This window comes from Columba livia, chromosome 2 (assembly GCF_036013475.1).
Source record: "Columba livia isolate bColLiv1 breed racing homer chromosome 2, bColLiv1.pat.W.v2, whole genome shotgun sequence".
Taxonomy (NCBI): domain Eukaryota; kingdom Metazoa; phylum Chordata; class Aves; order Columbiformes; family Columbidae; genus Columba; species Columba livia.
Genome location: NC_088603.1, coordinates 97,909,651 through 97,930,843, shown reverse-complemented (window position 1 = coordinate 97,930,843; position 21,193 = coordinate 97,909,651). Strand labels below are relative to the sequence as shown.

Here is a 21,193-nt window from a genome sequence, read left to right as displayed (position 1 = left end):
AGGAATTCTTGTCTCACAAAACAACCACATTTTTCTGTAGAGATCACCAATTACACAGATAAGGAGGCACTCTGCTGAAAGAAAACTAGGAAACAAAGTCTGTATCACAGCTTGCAAAGGACACTAGTCAAGTCTCTGAAAAAAAAAAAAAATGGAAGAAGGCACTTTGTATGAATATTTAACTAATTAAGAGACAGAATGATGAGAAGGAAGATGTCAGACAAAAAAAAACACTGCAGATTAAAGTGGTACAGATGGGCAAGTACCATCCTAGCTTCCTGTATGAAAGTTAGGTCGTAGCTGACCATTACACCTCTCTTCTTGAGATGGAATGAACCTGCTTCCTTCAACCTCTTCCCTTACATCACATGCTCCACTATGTCAGTGCTTTCCCTTTTTCAGGGGAGCCCCAGAGTGAACATGATACTCCAGATGCTGTCTCACGAGTGCCAACCAGAAGGGAAGAACCATTTCTGCAGCCTGCTGGTTACACTTCTGCTAACAACCCAGCTTGCAGCTGCCCATCACTGAACTCCTGTTCAGCTCTTTGGCCACCAGGACCATTGTGTCTTTCCCCACAAAAGTTCTCTCCAGGCAGCTGATCCAGCCTGTACTGTTGCCTGGTGTTATCCTGCCCCAGATGGGGTTTTATGGGGTTTAATGGGTATTATTGCCTTTGTTGGCTTTCACAAACTTCCTGTCAGACCATCTTTCCAGCCTGTTCCTCTGTCTGGCAGCTCTGTCCTCTAGCATATCAGACAACCCCCAACTTGCTCTGGGGGAGTTCACATGTCTGTTGAACCTGCCACCCCATCATCCCAACATTCAAATCATTAATAATGATGTTAAACAACATCGTCACCTGTATCAGTCCCTGAGGGAAGCCATTGGTAACTGACCAAAAAAAATAGATAAAAGGTCACCGATTATACATGGAACTCCAGCTTGATCCAGTATGGCTACTCTAAAGTCACACCTTCAGTCTGAAAACTACATCAGCAAGCTTTTCACACAAATGGGAAAACATCAGCTGTTGGTTCTTCTTTGGATTCTAACTCATAACTCCAGAAACTTCTGGAAAAACAGAGTACTGGCAGAACATTATGTGATGTTATATAACATACAAGGTTTATTGAAATGAGAATTATTTCAGCTGTCTTCAGAGCAAGCAAGGAAACAAGACCATAGTAACGAACAGGTTTGTTTTATCCATATGAAGGCATATACCACTGTTAACTTACTGAGAATCAAAGACTGGCAGTAACGAAATTCAGAAACATTGGTATCATGGGCTTTTTGTTGCTATTTAAGCTTTGACTATATACGTCAAGCCAATTCAATAACCTTTTACAGGATCTCCTGTAACAAAGTTGGAAAAACATCTTCAGCAACCTGCGGACACACAATCATGCTCCAAAGTGCCTATGACTAAACAGGTTTTCTGAAGGTGGAACAAGGAGCTGTAATCCCACAGGTCTACACTCAGGATGTTGGAGGATAAGTCACCTTCAGCCATGAAAAACTACTTAATTCTTTCAGGAACATACACAGACAGAGCTCAAAGTTACATCCCAGCAAACATTTCCTAAGATCCTGACTGCAACAGTTGACAAAAACCTATTCTGCAGTTTTCTGAGTGCTCCCTTAGAACAGATCCAGAAAAACAGCCTCCTACAGCTCCGAAGACACCCAGCTGCTGCCAGACTAGCAAACAGGTACATAATGGCAGCTGAGGAAGTCGCTGGTGGAGCCACATCCTGGAAAGTGCTTTTTCCCAGTCTTTGCCTTTCCTCAACTGTTTAAATGACTTGTTATTAAATGAGTCAGCACTGACCACTTTAAACACCCTTCCTGGCTTGTGTTGCCAAAAAACTTTCCATAAAAAAATAAAACCCAACATAATTAGACTGGAAATGGGTAGCAGCAGTGAAGGAGATGTCTGGATTTTAGAGAATGCTGTTCTATTTATATGTGGAATACTGAACTAAAGACATCTACCTAAGAAAAGAGAATTCTACTTGTTTTGAAGAAAATTGTGGGGTTTGACCCCAAAAGCCATATTTTCAGCACTGGATAACACATGCTTTGCACAATACTGTAGAATGATTCTCTTCACTGTACAGATATGTAGATACTGAAAAAGAGTGTTTGCAATATGCTTAATACTGCAAATTAAATCTGCAGTCTTCTTTTGTCGTTTGAGGCACTATTAGTAAAAGGCCACATTTGGATCTGAATAGATCTAGAGAAAATGAAGACCTAGATCAAGTACATACCTAGTTAAGTTTTAAAATCAAATTTATTAATAAACTTATCCAGTAATGACTCTGAGGGTAATTTTTCCTGCTGGGAAAACAGGAATCTTACAGCACTGCTGGCAGCAAATATACTCTGATACTATATAGTCCATAAGAAAAATCAAGCTGCAAAGTACAATTAAAAAAAACCACAAACAAACAAAAATGAACACTCACATTTGTTGAGTAAGAGCCAGCAATCAAACACACATTTACAGTATTATACATCAATTAGGACAATGCACTATACGGTACATGAATTTGAATAAAAATCAATTCAGCCTTTTTTTTTCTTGAAGGAAGTAGATTTAGCTCCGTAAGAAGGACTGAAAGTGAGTTTGTCTGACAGGGCACCTTTTGTTTCCTTTTTGCTTCAAATAAGTAATGAAAAGCAGTAGCAACATTCTGACCATTTTTTTCAGTGGTATATGGGTATCACATAGCACTTCTCAGCTTTTAACAAAAGAATAAATTGTGAAGTTAACTTCACATCAAGAACAAATCCTTTTGTGTATTTCGTACAAGCAGAAAAAGAGATTCCTGAGCATTACTGCTGATACATAGTTTATGCAGAATATAAAAACGAATTCTGAGATTTACGTACTCTATAACACCCTTTCTGCATAAATACCCAACCAAAGCAAGGCAGTGAGACCTCTACTGAACAATCAGATGAAACAGTACACATAGAACTGACAAACCACCACAGTAAGTGGGGCATTTTATTGGGCAAGTGTAGGAAACTACTGCTGATACCATCAGCAACTTTGGCCTGAATCTGAACAGTGCTCAGCACTCACAATTCAAGGTAACAAGCTCATCTGGAGCACTTTACCTGGAAAACAGTATGCTCTGAGCCTTCAGAAATGCTCAAAGACCTTACACCGTATAAGTGAGAGATGCTTAGCACTTCTGGAAGACACAGTTATAGGTTTTGTGGTCAATGAAAAATTATACATGACATATTACATGTGCAATGAATCCACAGAGAAATAAGACTACTGTTATTAAGGAGTATACCAGAAGAAGAAGAATGTGCTCATCTTTACAGAAATCTGTTAAAAGTAAGAATTTAAAATATGAAATTAAATTCAGCCTTTGCAACTGGAGGACTTTCTATTTGTTCTTAAGCTTCTTAAAAGCCACCTCCATATTTCACCTCTCTCAATTGTTTCAGGAGAAGAAAATGCATTGAACTTTAGTTCTACTTTGCGTTGGAACAAGTGGGTTAATCCCTTCCACGGGCTTCTTCGAGCTGACTGAGATTTCTTCAAACAGAGAAAAACAAATTACCACAATAAGTACAGAACCACAATTACCCATCACAAACCTTTCTTGCCACCCAGCTGTACAAATGCAAAACAAGGCTTACAACAGTTTGTTTCCAGATGAGCTATGATACATATGTAACTTGATCTCACCAGGATTAGTTATTTTTCTACAGCTGTTAACACATTGTCTAAAGATTTTGTACAGATAGGTTTTGACTTGCTAACGTTAATAATCAGTGCTCTAAGTACAATAATCTTATACAGCAAGCACTGTGCTGCTTTCATACATTATTTTTCAATAAAGAAAAATTTTCTTTGGTATTTCAAACTCGAATTTTTAACTAAAGCACAAAAAAATATACATATATATACCGACACCGAAGTGGTTAGCTTATAGTTACTTAGCATACTGCTTGAAAGCCTGAGTTTTATTTTTTTAAGGTCATTTAGCGCTGTGTGGGACACGCAAAGAGGTCACCAAGACACAGTTTGCGTATTATTTAACTTCTTAAAATTCGGGTACTACCCTCGGGTGCGATAAGAGCTCCAATCAACGCAACGCTCGGGCTGGACCGCGAAAACACAAAGCTTCGCCAAATCCCCTGAAAGCCGATCGCTCTCACCAGCACCAAACTGTGAGAAAAGGAGAATCCTCTCATGCGGAAAACCACCAGGCTAGAGACTCGGTCAGCCGGCGGAATTCGGGCGGCGGTGCAGCCCCCCCCGCCGGGGGGAATGGTTCCCGCCGCCCCAGACCGCGGCATCCCGGGGCTCAAACCGCCGACGGCACCGCAGACGCCGTCGTCCCACGGGCGTTACGCAACGGCACCGCGACCTTGCGGGGAACTTCGGGGTTTTCTTCCTCGGGGAGGGACGTGCGGGCAGCATCTCCCCCGCGGCCCCGCTCCGGCAGCGGAATCCCGCCCCCGCACCTCGGCGCGTCGGCTGGCGGGGACCCCGGGCCCGGGATGCGAGGGAGGGGGCGCGGCTGAAAGAAGCCGCCCCGGCCCGAGCGGCCGGGTAGGAAGAGAGAGAGGGGGCTACGAAGTGCCGCGACCCGAGCGCGGAAACTTCGGCGGCCGAACTCCATCCCGGGCGGGAAGGGGGACGCGGGCCCCTGGCGCGAACGGGCTGCCCGGGAGGGACTCGGGAGCCCTCGGGGGTGGCGGGGGGGGGGGGGTGGCGGGGAAGGGGGTTGGGGGGTGAGTCGGGCTCGCGCGCGGTATTTCTACCTGCGACACCAACGGCACGAGCGTCTGCTCCACGGAGCGCGTGCGGATCTCCAGCCCCGCGTCCGCCCCCAGCCCCGACGAGGACGACGAGGAGACGCCGCTGCTGCTGCACGGGGACGTGGCCATGGCGGGGGAACCGACGGGCAATGCCGCCCACGGCCACCCGTGCTCCCTTCTGGGACAACTCCGCTCCCGCCGCTGGCACGGCGGCCCCACCACTGCGCACCGCCCCCTCCCCGCCCCCCGCCGCGCCCCTCCCCCCCGCCGGGGCACCGCTGCCTTCCCGGGGCGCCAGGCGATGCCGCGCGCGCGCGCTCAGCCCCCCTCGCGGCCCCTTCCACGCCCCTCGGGACGGGATTTAAAGGCACAAGCGCCCGTTTCGCCGCCCTCCGCCCCGGGAGCTCCCGGCGGCCGCCCCCTCCCCTTGTGTTCGCCCAGTTCCCGCCTCCCCTCACACCCACCCCGGGGCCGATGGGGAAGAAAACGCGGAGCGGTCCCCGCCGTCACTGCTTCTCCCCGAGAGTTCCTCTGTGGCTGCTGCCCGAGGCAGGCGGGGCGGCTGGAGCGTCCCTGCCCGGGTGGGGAAGGAAGCCAGACTAGGGGCTTCGGGTGGCCCCCAGGAAACAGGAGTCCGGGCCGGTAACCGGCCAACGGAAAACTGGGAAAGGGTGGTCCCGGTAGGGAGGTGGGGGAAGAGGGGGAGAGTCAGCCAGGGAGCCGCTCACTCCTCCGGGAGTGTTGAAATCACGATTCGCCTTCTTCACCGCATCTGTGAGGGCTTGGTGAGCTGTCTCAAACTAAGCTTCAGCAGCCTCCCAGCGAAGGGGAGGGAAAAGAAAAAAAAGCAAGCTCCTCATGCTTCGCAGTGATTTGTATTCTGTACCTGCCACACGGGCCGCTTTCAGAGAGCTATCGAGTGTATCTGGTTTTGCAAAGCCTTGGTGCTAAAGCAGACCATCCATGATCTAGCAAGAAGAAGGCAAAAGTCATTTCAAAGGAATAAAAGTGATAGAAGTGGTTTGTCTTGTTGTTGTTGTTTGAGAGGGTTCGTTGTTGTTATTTTTTTGTTCGTAAGTTTTTGTTCTGGTTTGGTACGGGCTAAACTCGCTTCCCCACATTAGTTTGTAACCTGTATTCATGAAGGGTCGATCTGTTAATGCTTACTCATCTAATGTGGATGTATGTATTTGATGCAGCTGATTGTTCTGCAGGCTTCTCTATGCAAAATTGTGGAAATGGAGCAGAGCTCTCCTGGCTGTGATCCAAACTTCCAAGGTGCAAAGTGGCTCTGGTGCAGAACTGGGGTTACTCAGTGCAGTGCTACCCATGAGCCTACAAGCTCTATGTAGGGTCTGGACTAGTGAACCCTTCTAATGTAACTAGTTAGTTTCCTGGTCAGAACTGATGACTTGGTTTTGACTGCTTAACTCAAAGACAATACAACTCTGTAAACTTGTCTTTGGCTTTTTTATGTTGTTAGACCAAGGACTTTGTATCCTTGTCTGTCTTTGGAAAGATTTCTGACATGTTTTGCACAAAGCGTCTTTTGCACAATTTTGACACCTAGACATCAGATAAAGGACAGCATTTGTTGTCCTTTGAAACCTAGACATAAGATAAAGGAGAGCATTTATTGTCCTTTGGAGTCCTATGGAGTTATCCATACTTGCTTATTAAAAAGAAAATTGCCAGAACTGCAAGGATAACCCTAGATAACGATATGACCCTATTCCTAGCTCTTCAGGAAATTGGTTTCCAACGTGGTCTCATATTTTCTGAAGTGACATCTTATATGAGATCAAATGTTGCAGGAGAGAACTGGAGGCTTAAATCTGCCATGGTACAAAAACATCTAAATGATGGTGTAGACTTGAAACAAATGCTTGTCATGCTTGATCAAAGTGCTTTAGAGCACACTTGAGATTTCTTAGGGTTTTTCTCCTAAAATTTTCATTTTTCATTCTTTTCCAGGTCATTTATTTTCCCCTTACTTCTCAGTACCCAGATGTGAAGCCTTTGGAAACGGTTGTTGTTTTCTGTTATGTTTTGGTAGAGTACCTAGGTCAAATGTGGTTGCAGCCTCCCCAGGTCTGGTACAGGAGACTTCTGGATCATATGAGCTAAAGCATAAACCAGACAAAGTGTCAGTACTGCCAGAAAGAGAGAAATGCATTCCTTTGCCCCTTTCCTCTGCCTCCTCCTCCTTAAACTTGTAATTTCCACTCGTTAAGTATTTTATGGACATTACCATAATATGTTATCTATGTCATCACCATCTACAGATAGGAATCTACAGTTCACATCAGAAGTTAACTAGAGGCATATGTACACTTGGATGTGCTCATGGCTTATAATTTGGTATGGTCAGCCGAGTCTGCATCACTTAATTTCAAAGACAGCTGTCCGTCTTCTTCAATGCTATAATAGATCAGACTTCTCAGGGACGACATTTCCTAATTCAAAGCAGAGTTAGCAGCAGAGGTTAACAACGAATTTTTAAGATTTTAACTTCACATCGAAAAAGAAAAGTTTGGTATTAAAAGCAGTAGCAAAAAAAGCAGTTTAAAAATAATTTTCTACACAGATTGAACAAATGGTAGGGACTTTGCAATGCCTCTCTGTAGACAGAAATCCTATTCCCAATCTACCACTCTCTTTTCCTGCTTTCATTTTGTTTTCACTAGAGAAGCAGCATTAGTGGGTAGTGCTAGTGACAACAGTGTCTAGTTCTCCCACTTATCCTCTTCAGGTTCTTCCAGTTTAAACATGGAAACCACATGCTCTGCTTCTGGGTCCTGTGCTGGGCAAACAGAATGTGTGTTGTGGTGCTTTTCATTTAAAAAGCTGTAGCATGCTGCAGACTAACATCTTTGAAGACACCTTGAGGAGATTTTCAAAAACGATAGCCTGGAGCTTAAACGTGCTTTTTAATTATGTTAAGACAATTTGAATGAACCGATGTGATAGATTGCAACCACACCTTTGGCATGCCAACACATACTTCTGAGGGACCACTCTAAACGTGCAATGCACAGCACTACAATAGTTTGTATGCTATCATTTTCAGTGCGTGTGATGGGCTCAGGAAAGCAATAGCCCATCACCCAAAACAAACATCCCTCATGCCTGTAACACAGGAGCAGGACCACTGGCCGTGGCAGTTTCTAGACAGCTACTGCTGTTTAGCTCTACTTTGGACCTGAAAGGCATCTGAAGTATAAGGATAGAAGATGAGAGTAATGCCTAATGGACTATATTTCTAACTTCATAACTTTGTCAGTGATTAAGGGGAAGGAAGTGATTCATATCCTCATGGCATTATGGACATATCCATCAGTTCCTCCTCATATTGCTTCCAAACTTCAATCAAGGATGTGACACCTGCTGCTCTGTCTATGATCTCCCACAAGTCTGGGTTCTGTGACTGCTGACAGGTTCCCACACAGTAGGTAAACCAGTTTTCTCTTATCTAGCTCTTCACCTTTGTCCTTCCTAACTGTAGCACCTTTTGTAGGAGAAAACATGACTATCCAGCACAGTGTTGAGCCAACAACCTGCAATCTTTTTGCTAAGCTAACAGCCTAATATCCACACCCTGACAGCAGCAATGCTCCTGAGAAGGACAGCTGTTTTGAGCCTTTATGCATAGTTAGGCCTCTGCCCATGGATGCTGGCCTCCTAGCTGTGATGGGATTGATAGTACACGTACTGATGAATGAGTGCATCTTATCCTGCCACACCGTGGCTTGTCTGAAGAGGCTTTCATTCAGCCTCAGTTTGATGGACCAGATACCACCTGCTTTTACCTTCCAGCTAAGGCATGAGTGTTCCCTGGTCTGCTTAAAGCAAAAGGAGATGTGTAACACTTAAACAGTTTAAATAAGGTTTTTGCTAATCTGATAATTTTGGCTGGCATGGGGTCAGTGATGAGGGTAGGGACCTTTTCCACTGGAAGAAACCTTGTGTCTAACCCTTAGGTTGTTGTGTACACTCTGCTGAGGCACATGCAGCAAAGCAGATGCAATTTCACCAGTCAGAACGGGTTTGAACTTGTGTGTGTGAAGAGCAGCCTAATAGTTTCTGGCCACAAAGGGCAGTTGATCTAGGAAATAGAAACTGCAGGGCAGGGAGAACAAGGAAATACTGGCAAAGGCCAGCTGATGGGATCAGAGGGCTTTTCAGTAAGTTTTGATAATGAGCACTTTTCCGTGCATGCTTATGATGAATCAGGTAAGACACAAGGGTTATCTAAATTAATAACATCTTGAGGATGAATTCCAAGAGTGGGTAATTGCTCTTTATCCACCCATAGAGAGCATTCCAAATATCCAGGGGTGAGAGGAAGCACTGCCCCTGTTGCTTCCCTGTCTCCCAGCAGCAGTCTGGAAAGCAGAGCTGAGTGGGCTAAGTGTCAGATTGCTCCCTTTCTCTTCCCTTCAGGTGAGATTAAAGTTAGAGCAGTGTGGGAGGAGAAAGCACATCAATCATCTTTCCAGATGAAATTTAGAAATCCACTCTAAGATTAAACTTTTCCCTTAATTACCTCCAGTTTCCTCTAAAACTTGACAAAGTCATATTTCTTTTTGTTTCAGTGGGGATATGTTGCAGGCAACTTGTGAGATCAGTGATTTTAAAGACAACTAAAAATGTTAGTTTTTTGAGAAATGTCAAAAAATGGGAGGCAAGCATTGCTTAAAATGTCTAATCCTGGTTATTAGTGGTTATTAACTCCGAAGTACATTACACTTCTTTATAAAACCAAACAATCTTTTATGTTTACTTTGTACCCCACAGTAAAATACTTCACAAAGAGAACATTGCCTTTTTTTTTTTTAACATAGAGAGTATTTTATGTGACTATATATTTTTGTCATTTTGTGAAGCACTAGTTTCACAATGGAACTGCAACACTTATTACAGAAACTATGAAGAAGCAGAATGTAAAAATAATGTATAGATATATTCAAAGGACTACAGCTAGTGTCTATTTTTATTCTGAATGCTTATTCAGAACACCTGTGTGCCTATACAGCCAGAGGGTGATATTTCAAGCAATGTCTCCCTTTGAGTTTACAAGGTGGTAGCTGACAAAATCTTCAGCAAGTAACAGCTATTTGGGCATGCTACCAAATGTGGTACCCCTCCAAAACACTTCTGTTCCTTATAACAGTCACAAAGAAACTGTACAAGGAACCTGGTTTGAATGGTCAGATATTGATGAACTGTCATGGCTTGATTGCCTCTTTTACAGAGCACATAAGAATACAGTTACCTGTGCTAGTTCTCCAAGAAGTGTAATGACCCGGTATGCTTCATAAATCCTGGCACCATCAAGAGACTTCTGCAATTTGTAACTTATTTTTGAGAATACATCTGGTTATAAAGCACACATTTGCTGAATGCAAAGAGCGCAGAAGCTTTCGTCAGCTGATCAGAATTAAAGAATTATCATTAAAATCAGGGTCAGAAGAATATATCCTACCATTCACTGGTGTTTCCTACACATGTCACCTACAGCTGTAGCAGTTGCTTGTCTGAGGTAGGGAAGAGCAAGGGAACAATTTTCAGTCCTGTATGATTTTTTTACTTTTCTTAATGATAATATGAGGCTTTATTGGTGTCGTGGTTTAACCTGAGCTAGCAATACAACCATAATAGCCGCTGATCCACGCACCCTGTACCCCACCCCCCCCCAATAGGGGAGAGAATCAAAAGGGAGGGGAGAAACTTGGATTGCAATAAACACAGTTTAATACAATAAAAAAATACTAATACACTACTAGTAAATATATATGAAATAGAAATAAAAGATACTCAAGGCAATTCCCCACAAACTCCATCCACACAGAGTAATGCTTTTTGGGCAGAAAAGCCCAGAGGCCTCTGCAAAATGGCAAAAGGCCAGACTAATCGTCCCAAACCAAATCCCATGTCCCAGAGCAAACAAAAGTGAGCAAGAGAGAGAAAGAGAAGAACAAGAAGGTCCTCACTCTTCTTAAATAATTAGCATGACACTAACGGGATGGAATACTCTTATTGATCAGTCTGGATGTCAGTCAAGCTCTGCCCCATCCATGCCCGCCTTCCTTGATGCCTCACACCTGTGGGCAGAGCGCTCAGAGCGTCCTTCATTCTCAGACCAGAGCAATTACAAACATTAACTCTGTGCTGGGGTGTTAATTCTTGTTCTCAAACTAAGTCCAAATAATGAGCATGGAAATAATGAGCTATGGAAAATAAAGGTTTCTAACTGCATGAAGAAAATTAACCTGTTTTCAGTCAAACCAGCACAATTGGTAAGGAAAGATATACACCAATGGATAGCGATAGAATCACCCAAGATTTTCCATTCTTACAGTGCTTTTGGTTATATATGAATATGCTGAACTTCAAAACTTCAGTGTGGGTCTCCAGCATGTTTGTCTCAGAATGATTTGTCCTTTTATTTTTCAGAAGAAATTACATAGGTTTATCTAAAAAAAAAAAAAAAAAAGAGTGAGATTATGGCAAAAAAGGGCACTTGTCAAAACTGAACAATCCTTATCATTGTTTTGCTAAGAAGATACAGGCTGACTCATAAAGATGAAATTTAATGTCATGTATGTAAATGCGATGGGACAGTCAGACAAACACCTTTTGTAGTATTTGTAACAGTTTTCCTAAATTTATCTGAAGAATGCATTTCTGAAAACTTTTTTTTTTTCTTTGAGAATTTATTTGTAGACTAACAAGTACATTTTCTGAAATCTCCACATACATGGAGCAGGACTGTTTTTTGTGAGCCTAGTTATAGGGGCCAAATGTAAGGAGTAGGAATAAACGAGAAAGGGGCAGGCTGAAGGAGACCACAGCAAGTGATGTGAGAAGAAGGGCCAGGTTGTGAGAAAGATGTGTAAGAGAAAGGAAGTACTGAGATTTTGGTGTGATCCACCTGCAGGAACTACCATCCCAAGATTTTGTCTGTGTGACAAGCAGGGACTTGTGACATTTGCACAGGTATGACATACTGCAGAAGAAGCTGAAGCTATTCTGTAATCAAGCCTGCTATTTTTTTTTCTGTATTTAGAGTTTCCTTATGCTGTCCTTTAATAAATACTACTGGCATAAGCACATGAGCCGAACACTTACTGACATTAGCATGACAGCTTTTGGGGGTGAAAAGTCTCATCAGTTTAGCTTCAGCTGAGAATTTGGCCTTATTTCAAAATGGACATCTGAAAAATACAGTTTCATCTTGAACTGTTAGTAGGAATTAACATGCAGTTTTATAAAATCATACCCTTGGAATGGTACAGTACAGGACCCTTTCAGACTAGCACTATATAGATATATTGATGTGTTAAGATGCTCTTCAAAACTCTCAGTGCTGCTGTGATATATCAGGCAAAACAAAACTAGATTATCAGTTCCTAGATTGTAAGCAATAATTTGAGCTTTTTTCTGTTCAGTCTGTGAAGTTATTCTTTCGGACATGTATATTTTTCATAGAACTATGGCTGAGGGTTATTCATTACATCTAGGACCCTTGTTCTAAACAGAGCTAGCACACTAGTGTTAGAAGAAGGCATGAGCAGCCTCGCGATATGCAGATACATGATAATCATCCCTCATGAAAGTTTTAAACTGACCTGTGGTTAGGGATGGGATTAAGCTTTGATGCCAAATGTTTTATCTTTCAAATCTTCTATCATCCTAGCACTGAGTGGGGGTTTTTTAACAATTCCTATGGGTTATAAAATAAATATGGAGGATTAAAGGTTTGAAGAAATCTCTAGCCTGCAAAATCTTTAAGAGCATTTGCCACCTAGCAACAGCCAGGAACGTGTGTCTCCTTTGAACAATCTGCAATTGTGTGATTCAGAAGAAACCTCCACAGTGTTTATAACTGCAATTGTGACTTATGTAGGAGGGGAAAATGCAGCAAAAGGCTCTGGTTACATCACTGACAAAAGGATTTCATTACCATAAGAAGTCCCTAACAGGGTGACAAATAATCAAGATTTAAAAGAATGTGTGAGACCAGCAGAAATGGAAACAATGACGTTCCTATTATAGCTGCGGCCTTTACAATAAATGATATGTCAGCTTTTTCATTTTGAATTGTGCTGAATAACTTGGTGATTTTAATTCATCAGCAATTGAATACTTAGATCAGAAGCTATTTTCTTTTCAAATTTGCATTTGCCAGCTTAGTCATGCAATAAATACCACATTCCTTGAAAAGTTTGAGTTTTCTATGTATTATTTTTAAATATACTGTTTGTAGATGTTAATGATTTAAAAATGCTGACAGATACTCTGTTAGTTTGCACAGATATGTGAGGAAAGTATGGGAATTATATGAGAGGAAGGGTAATAGCAACATGCATGAGCTGGCTGACAATCAAAATCCCATTGTTCTGCATTTTGTGATGCTAATAAGATAGTAGGAAAAAATTACACAGATGGTAATGCACATGGGTTCTATTTATACTGCTCTTACGTATAAGACTTTGCAACATCTACAAAGATGTTTTACTGGGTATCAGTTATCCTAGTTGATCTATTTGCCCCCTTTTTTTATTCGCCTCCTTAAAGGAAACAGACTGGGGATATCCAAGGACACAGTGTCTTTTGTGCCTCCCAGACCTTCAAACTGTTGACACTTGTTGTGGAATTTTACCCATGTGACATTGCTAAATTAACCTGAATCTGTTCTGAAAAAAAATGGACAGCTTCTGGACTCCTGGTCATACCATTACTTAAAATGCCCTAGTAACAGGGTGCTAAAAAATACTTTGTTTCAATATTTGTTCTTTTAAAAAACGTGGATCCCAGTTTTTCAGTTAACAAACCAACTTAAACCCATCAAAGGCATTACTAACAAAATATTCTTAATGCTAAAATATAGATGGTGTATTGTTGCTAAATTAGACTACTTGTAGTATTTGGAGAAATCATTAGCCTAACCTCTTACAGGCAGCTGGTAGGATTCAGTTCTGTTTCTGGCAGCAGGAGAGTACATGCTGGAGTATCAGAATTGGAGCAGAAAATTGTAAGTGCAGCTGAAATTGAAAGGGAAGCAGCAAGCTATTGCCAAGGGAACACAAGGATTTTTGTAGTAGGTACACTCAGTGAGTTTATATTGAATACAAAAAGTTCCAGAAAACATAATATAAATGACTGAAAATTTAGAAACCTATCTTTTTCAGTTATGTTCAAAGTACTAAAAGTATTTCTTAGAACTTGACGTTTGTACTGAATTGCCAGTGTGACATCATAACGTAGAAATATCATAACGTAGGCAGGCCCTAATATGCAAAAGATCTGAAAGCAAAATGAGGTGCTGGAGTGCAAGGAGTATGTTGATTGATTATTTTTTGCTGCATTTACTAACGGTAATGGTAGTCCTGACTTGGCAACACTTCCATCAATGTAAATTGGTGTGGTTCCAAACATGGACTGCGCATTTAGATGTGCTCAGGACACTCCAATAGGAACAAGTTTGCAAATCACAGGTGGACGACACTTCAGAGTCCAAGCTTTCCTGTTTCACAGTTAGTGTCTTCTAGCACTCCATCAGGATGTGAAATCTAATTGTGTGCTTTGGATAAGGAGAAAATAATTTCCTAATCAAATGTTTCTTTGTCCCTTTGATTATAAAGAATGGCAAAGTCCTACTTCTCTGAAGACAAGAGAAACCAATCAGTAAGAGACAATTTGTGTTTTCAGAGTTTCAGGCTTCTTGTCAGCTATTTAGCCCACAAGTGGCTTCAGGGTTCCCAGGACCTCATTTAGTGTCTATACCTATATATGTACCCATTTTGGTTTCTTACAATACTATGTATCTTAACAGAGCAGCATATTAGACAAAGTCACCCTATTTTAAAACAGTGTTGTTTTTTTTTTTTAATTTAAACTGTCACAGAGTAATAGATGACAATGAGTACATCCTGCTGGAATCGCTCCCTACACTGCGTGTCATTTTCAAATACTAATACACATTGGGTAGGGAATCTCAGCCCTTTCAGCAGGAACTGTGCAACAACTGTATTTTATCTACTTCTCTGTCCTTCTCAAAAGTCATGAGTAAGGTGCTGAGGGAATACAGCAAATGATAATATTCTTGTAGCTCTAGCAGTGCTTGTCCTTGACTTTGAAAGATAGCTGATTAGGATTCATATCTTCTAAAAAAATGGTCGTGGCAGAGACAAGATGGAAAGTGAAAATACACATAGATCAGTGCAGCTTGGTCACACATGTAGCATACAGAACCTGATTGAAATCCCTGCTCAGCCAGCTTTAGGCCATGGTCTTGAAACTAAATTTCCAATTCCCATGGGCATGTTCAGCTGTGGATGTTTCAGGTTGGTGTCTTTTTTTTTGAGGAAGTATCAGACAGGCTTTGTCTTCATCCTGATACGAAAGAGAAACTGCTTTGTTCCCCTTGCAATTAATTCTTACCTAAATCTAAGAGAAACATAATAGATTCAATAGCAAATTTGCAGTCTTAAGATTTTACTAATGGACTTATGATTTCCTGCCCTTTTTACTTAAAGATAGAATTGGAACTAAAAAGTGTGCTCTGGAGCAGCTCATCTTACATGTAGCACTGTTCCTGCAGGATTTCCTTTAATCCAAAACAACTGGTGCTAGAGTCCACATATGGATTTAAGCATAAATGTTTCATTCTTCACTCCTAATGTTCTTTTCAATATCTAAAGATGCTTTAAGACACTTCCCCCCAACACCTTCCTAATGGAAGCGGAATGAATACTTTTGTCTTCTAAGTCATGCATCATTTTGCTTCTTCCTCTTCAAGCTTCTCAAAAAAAAAAAAAAAGAGATATCTGAAATGACAGTTTCAGAGAAAGTTCGGCATTCCAAGGACACCTTATAAAAGGTGTGAGCACCTGTCTTCAGACAGGGATTTTGTGTATATAGGTTGATTCCAATAGACTTACTGGGCATGATGAAATTGCACTATAGCCATGCAGTTTGTATCTCTGTATCTTGTATCTGTTATCATTACTATTTTCCAGTTATCATTCTCCTCATTTACACCTTGAGTTTGTTATCCATTGGGAGATTTTTTATCCCATCATCTTTTACAAACCAAAATGTTCACATGATTAGAATTAGATTATTAGATTATAATAGATTATATAATAATTATATAATTAGATTATTAGATTAAAATAGTTTGTCATATTCCTCATTTTAGTATAGCAAACCTGCTTATAGTTGGTTCTGCCATACTTGGTTGCAATCCTCTGTAGTCTGTAGCTGTAGTCTGGCTTCCTACCACCTAATAACTTTTCTTACTTATTAAGGTATCCTCTCTTCAGCACTATGGAAGCTCTCGGTTTTTGGCAGGCTAATGTGGAAAGATTGCTAGAAGAAATGAGGCACAAGGAATGTGCACCTACTGAACCCTACAATATTGATAGTCATTGTGGCTCTACTTTTGTCCTGTGCTTCTAGGCTTGATAATGAGAGGCATTTCATTCCTGTTTACTCAACTCCTTCTATATTCATTTCCTTTCTAATGAGATGGATGTGAATCTGGGGGGTGGGGTGAAGGAAGCTCTTCCCTGCACTGTGCTGATTATGTGGCACAGGTGCTCACCCTGGACACTGCCAATCATCAGGTGCCCCAGCAGCTAAAGGGACTGACTTCACCTTCTAATGATGAATATCAGTTATTCATCTCTGCTTTTCAGAGATATAGACTCTTCTAGTCAAAGACCAATGACAACCTCCAACAGAAGGGAAGTAGATTTGCTCCCAGTAGATTTATTCCCTCTTGTCCTCTCTTGGCAGTGTTGCTGCAGAAGAATTGGTCACAGATTATCTGGGGATATTTTTTTTTAAGAGCTTTTCCTTGGATCCTAAGAATGCACTGGAAGCTGATCCAATCATAGTGTTGTCTTTTCTGGATTATTTATGTGAGGCTGCTGGGAGAATTGACGTATTCAATTCTCTGGCTTTTGCTTTCTGTAGATCCCAACCCTGCAGAACATCCTAGGTCAGAAGTAGCCAATGGTATTATTGTCCCACAGGACCTCATACCACTCCAAAAAGAAGAGAAAGGATGCACACAGTTTAGCTGGGTGTTTAATGATTTCTACTTAAGGCATGTTGCTGTGTGCACTTTTATCCTTTTCCAATGGATAACAGACAAAATTTTGAAACTGTTGATTAAAGAGAAACTTAGAAGAGTTTCTTAGGTGAGAAAGTAAGACTGTATTAAGTTCAGACCTTGCAGAAGACAATAGAGGGAACTATGAACAAGGATAAAAGGCTAAATTTAGCCCATTCCTTTCAATTTTTTATATGAGGTCAAGGTCTTGTTGTTAATAGCTGCCTTTCTTTGTGCTAAGTCATGTAATTTAGGTTATATGCCTTCATATAAAAAAAATATCAGTATGATCCAACACGGACATTTAAACTCTTCATACTTTTCCAAGCATGCAGCTGTTAAGCACCAACCAGTTCATTCTAACCATTCAATCTGAGAAGGCATTCTTCAGTCAACTTTAATGTTATTTAATGGAAAAGTTAGTATTTTCAGAGGCACATTTAAAATCTAAGCAAATAGAGACAGCCAAGCCTCCTCTATTCCACAGCACTACAGCACAGAGGACAGGAAAGGCAGGCAGACTAAGCAGGTTTAATAGATAAAGCTTTATTTTTAGAACAATTTCTTTAATGTATTTTGCTGAGCTCTAGGTTGAATACACATGGAATTTTTTACCCTGGTATAAGGCAGAGCAAGGAACCTTCAGCTGTCACCATTTCTGACTTGGAACTTAAATACTTGGAGAAAACTGTGAATCACCCAATCTGAAATTCAAACAGGAATCTAGACTCCTATAACAAACTAAGTTCCCAGATACTCTGTGAACATGAATCTGAATGTTTATATGTATGGAACACATCTTAGTTCAGCAAAATAAAGGGATACTGGATTAAGCTACAGTACCTAGTACTAAGTTAAAAAGCTGGTTGTTCCTAAAAATACCTTTGCATCTGAAACACTCAGGAACTATGTACCAGTTGTGGTAAGAAAATCTTGAACCAGCAGTTGCATAAAATTCAAAGTATCTTCATGCAGCAGCATCTACTTATATACCAGTACTATGTTCCAGACACTTTTGATATCTTGGAGAAGACTATGAAGAGCATTAGCATTGTTTGCTGACAGTCTATGATATAATTTATAACAGCCTGATGCAATGAATATAACTTTTTTCCAGTGTAGGCTTTACTGGAAAAAATTAAGCAACATTTTATGTAATTTCTCATATGCTGCCGCTTGCTATTTAAAGCCAAAAATGAAGCTAACATTCGTCATGGATTCCCTGGTAATTTCTTTTACTTGGTTGAACACAGAGCTTTTATCAGTTTTCTACAGTAATATTTTTCAAAGTAAATTCAGAATTACTTTCAACAAATATTTCATAGTGAGACTGAAATTCATTTTATGCAAACATACCACAGATGGTACCACTCAAATGAATGAGTGTGGAAAATAACACATCAAATCGATGCATCAAAGGAATTTAAATATTTATGGAGAAAATGTATCCAATACTCTTTTCAACAGATTTTGTATCCTCTCATAAAAAATTGCCAATCCCACAAACTTTTCTGGCTAGGGATTGGAGGTCCCTTCCAACCCAAACTATTCTATGATTCTATGGTGTGATGTTCTCAAAGAAACATGTTTATGTCATGAAATATAGCCCTGCAGATCATAAGCTTGCCTTCCATATTAATTTCTCCTAAATAAGTTTTTTAAAACCTCTGAGCTTATTTTCTTTCATCAACTAATGTGTCTAACCTGTATTTCTTCTCTGTAATTATTTTCTATATTTGCCCCACAATAATTTCCTACGTTGTTTATCTCAAGGGAATTTAATGATGCAAACAGGTAGACTGTATTTTGTCGTTCTAATGATATAATTTTGATAATTTCTTTCTTGTTTACAATATGCTTTTATGGATCCTGTCATCCAATAATGCAGCCTGCAATAACCACAAGCCTGCTGATGAAATCTCTGTACTTTGATTAGTTCTCTGACGTTTGTCACTTTTTCCACGAAATGATATTTACCCAGCGGTGTTGAGATATCACCTGATGCAGAAAGATTGCCGAAGGACCTGTCCCTGCGGTGCTTCCGTCCCCTGCCGTTGCTCGGATCATCAGGTGAGCAGCACATCCATCATCTGTAGCTGATGAGTGGTCCTGCTGCCTTCGGAAGGGAGAGACCTGGGGAGGACCTTACCTGCAAAGGGCTGTGTACACCCACAGTGTTGGACTGATTCCCCTACGCAGCACCCTCTTTCAGGCACAGCTTGTGACTTCCAGCCCAGTTCTTAATAAAAACATTACTCAAGTTCTAAATATTTCTAAACCATTGCTAGTTCTGTTTATCAGCAGGTGCACTACATTCACTTATAACTGTCAGGTTACAAAAGATGAGTATTTATTCACTGTAAGAAAACTGAGTTGGCTTTTGTATATTTTAAATATGCAAAATTCGTGAGTACTTGTGATCGATACTGCATCCTGTATTTTCCAGTTAAACTCATCTTGACAGCATTTCAATCCTGACACAGTTCAACTTTTCAGTTACCTTTAATGTCCTGATTGTGCCAAAGTAATGCTTTTTTTTTTTTTCTTTTATTCTAGTGTGAGAAAAAAACATAGCTTTCAGTTTTAGCTGGAATTATTGTTAACCAAAATAACACAGTTTGTCATGCCTTTCAAATTAATTTCTCGGGCTGCAATGTGGTCTGTGCAGCTGAAAATGTGGCAATAAAACAAATAGACTTATAAATGCATGTACAAGATGTTCCAAGAAAGCAGTCATAAGAGAAGCAGACAAAGAGGACTGGTGAAGGATAAAACACTGTGCAGACTCATTTGCAGTTCTACAGTGAATGCCTTTATGTGGCTGATGCCTTTCCTTTCCTCTCCTTCTCAAAAGCAAGAGATTTTCAGGAGAGGCTGAACTTTAAATTCATTTTGGCATTTCTACAGGGAGGGATTTACTAGGAGCTACAGCAAAAAGAGGTAGTGATTTAGGACTAACTTCAATATATTTGCTTTTCCTTTATCTCCTTAAAGACAAGACTTTTCTTTTACAACATAACTACGATTTTTTTCTTTCTTTCTGTAGTTTGCAGACCAAGTTAGGGGAACATAAAGAGTTCAATTTGCTTTGACATCTGCAGCGAATCTGTAGCTACGTCAGAAACAGATGCCTGGGTTCTTCTGTCCCCTGCTCTAACCATGAGGCTCTCCATGGGTTTTCTGCTGATACATACGTGATAGCTCATGGTTTTTGAACCGATAGCATTCTGAATAGTTGGGAAGCTGCCCAAGTAAAAGCTGAGTCATTGGTGGATTATATTTTTAACTGGTGTCATTATCTCACCATCCGCTCTACCCAGCATCAGTTTGGCTGTGTATTTCCTTGCAGCCCATCCGTTTGCTTCTACTCCATTCCTGCCAGAGAGGGTTTCTCAGCTGCTCTGCAGTATGATCCACTACTTATGCAAATCTCTTAAGATATTATAATATACTGCTTAAGAGAAGCTAGCAACCAAGGAGCTACATGAGAGGCAGGTAGGCATCATTTGTATCTATAATATAATTCTGATTATGGAGGCAAAATATGCCAAACATTATATACTCTCAAAGGTAGTAGATGGCTCCTTAACAGCCATATTTATTGTAGCAAAGCCCGAGGATGCTTCCGGCTTACTTTAACACTGACAATTGTTACCATTAGTGCAGTGAGAAACTATACCAGCCAAAAAACTGGAGAAGTTATCAGTTCCAAGACATTTTATAAAGTTTCACCCTTGCAGAAGGATCACCGCAGAGACAGATAACAGCAAGGCGAGATGTACAGAGGCCGATTCAAATTGCAGGGCTTTTCAGTTGTCAAGCAAATTGGAAAGCTGACTAATATAACAGTTACACTTTGTTGTAAGACAGTGCTAAATAGGAAAACACCCTTCAAACACTGGTATTGTTGAATCTCATGGGGAACCGCTCCAATCCTTGTATAATACAATGAAGCAGCTTTACCACCCTAAGCCAAAGGAAACTCAGAGCAGATGCTTTTATAACAAAAGGATTTAACTGTTTCTCTCTAAAACAAAACAAAACAAAAACCAAATACCCAAACGCAGAACATTGGCTTTCCACCAAGAAATTCAACCTATCCAAAGGACAATCTTAGCTAAACCTCCCTGGGAACTCTGACTCACAGTGTCGGGCGTCCTCTGTGTTGCAGAGGGGAAACCGTTCGCACCACCCTTTTTCCTGGCACAGCCTGTTTCCTCCTCTCCCACTCCAGGATGCAGCCCAGCTCGCTGACCCATGAGGCCGCCGTGC

The 21,193-nt window shown here is 41.0% G+C and overlaps 1 protein-coding gene across 2 annotated transcripts in view; it reads right to left on the bottom strand.

The window, feature by feature from the left end:
* Positions 1 to 5,609, bottom strand: part of CTNNAL1 (catenin alpha like 1) — a 59,985-nt gene extending 54,376 nt beyond the window's left edge. The window contains exon 1 of one of the 2 annotated variants that reach the window (XM_065052927.1): positions 5,262 to 5,609. Coding sequence is in view for 1 of the 2 variants with exons in the window: in XM_065052926.1 (XP_064908998.1) it covers positions 4,801 to 4,926 (126 nt within the window). In the remaining variant the exon portion in view is untranslated. Of the gene's footprint in view, positions 1 to 4,800; positions 5,049 to 5,261 lie in introns of those variants that run through there. The other variant, XM_065052926.1, reaches the window with a different exon arrangement.
* Positions 5,610 to 21,193: the final 15,584 nt, after the last annotated feature.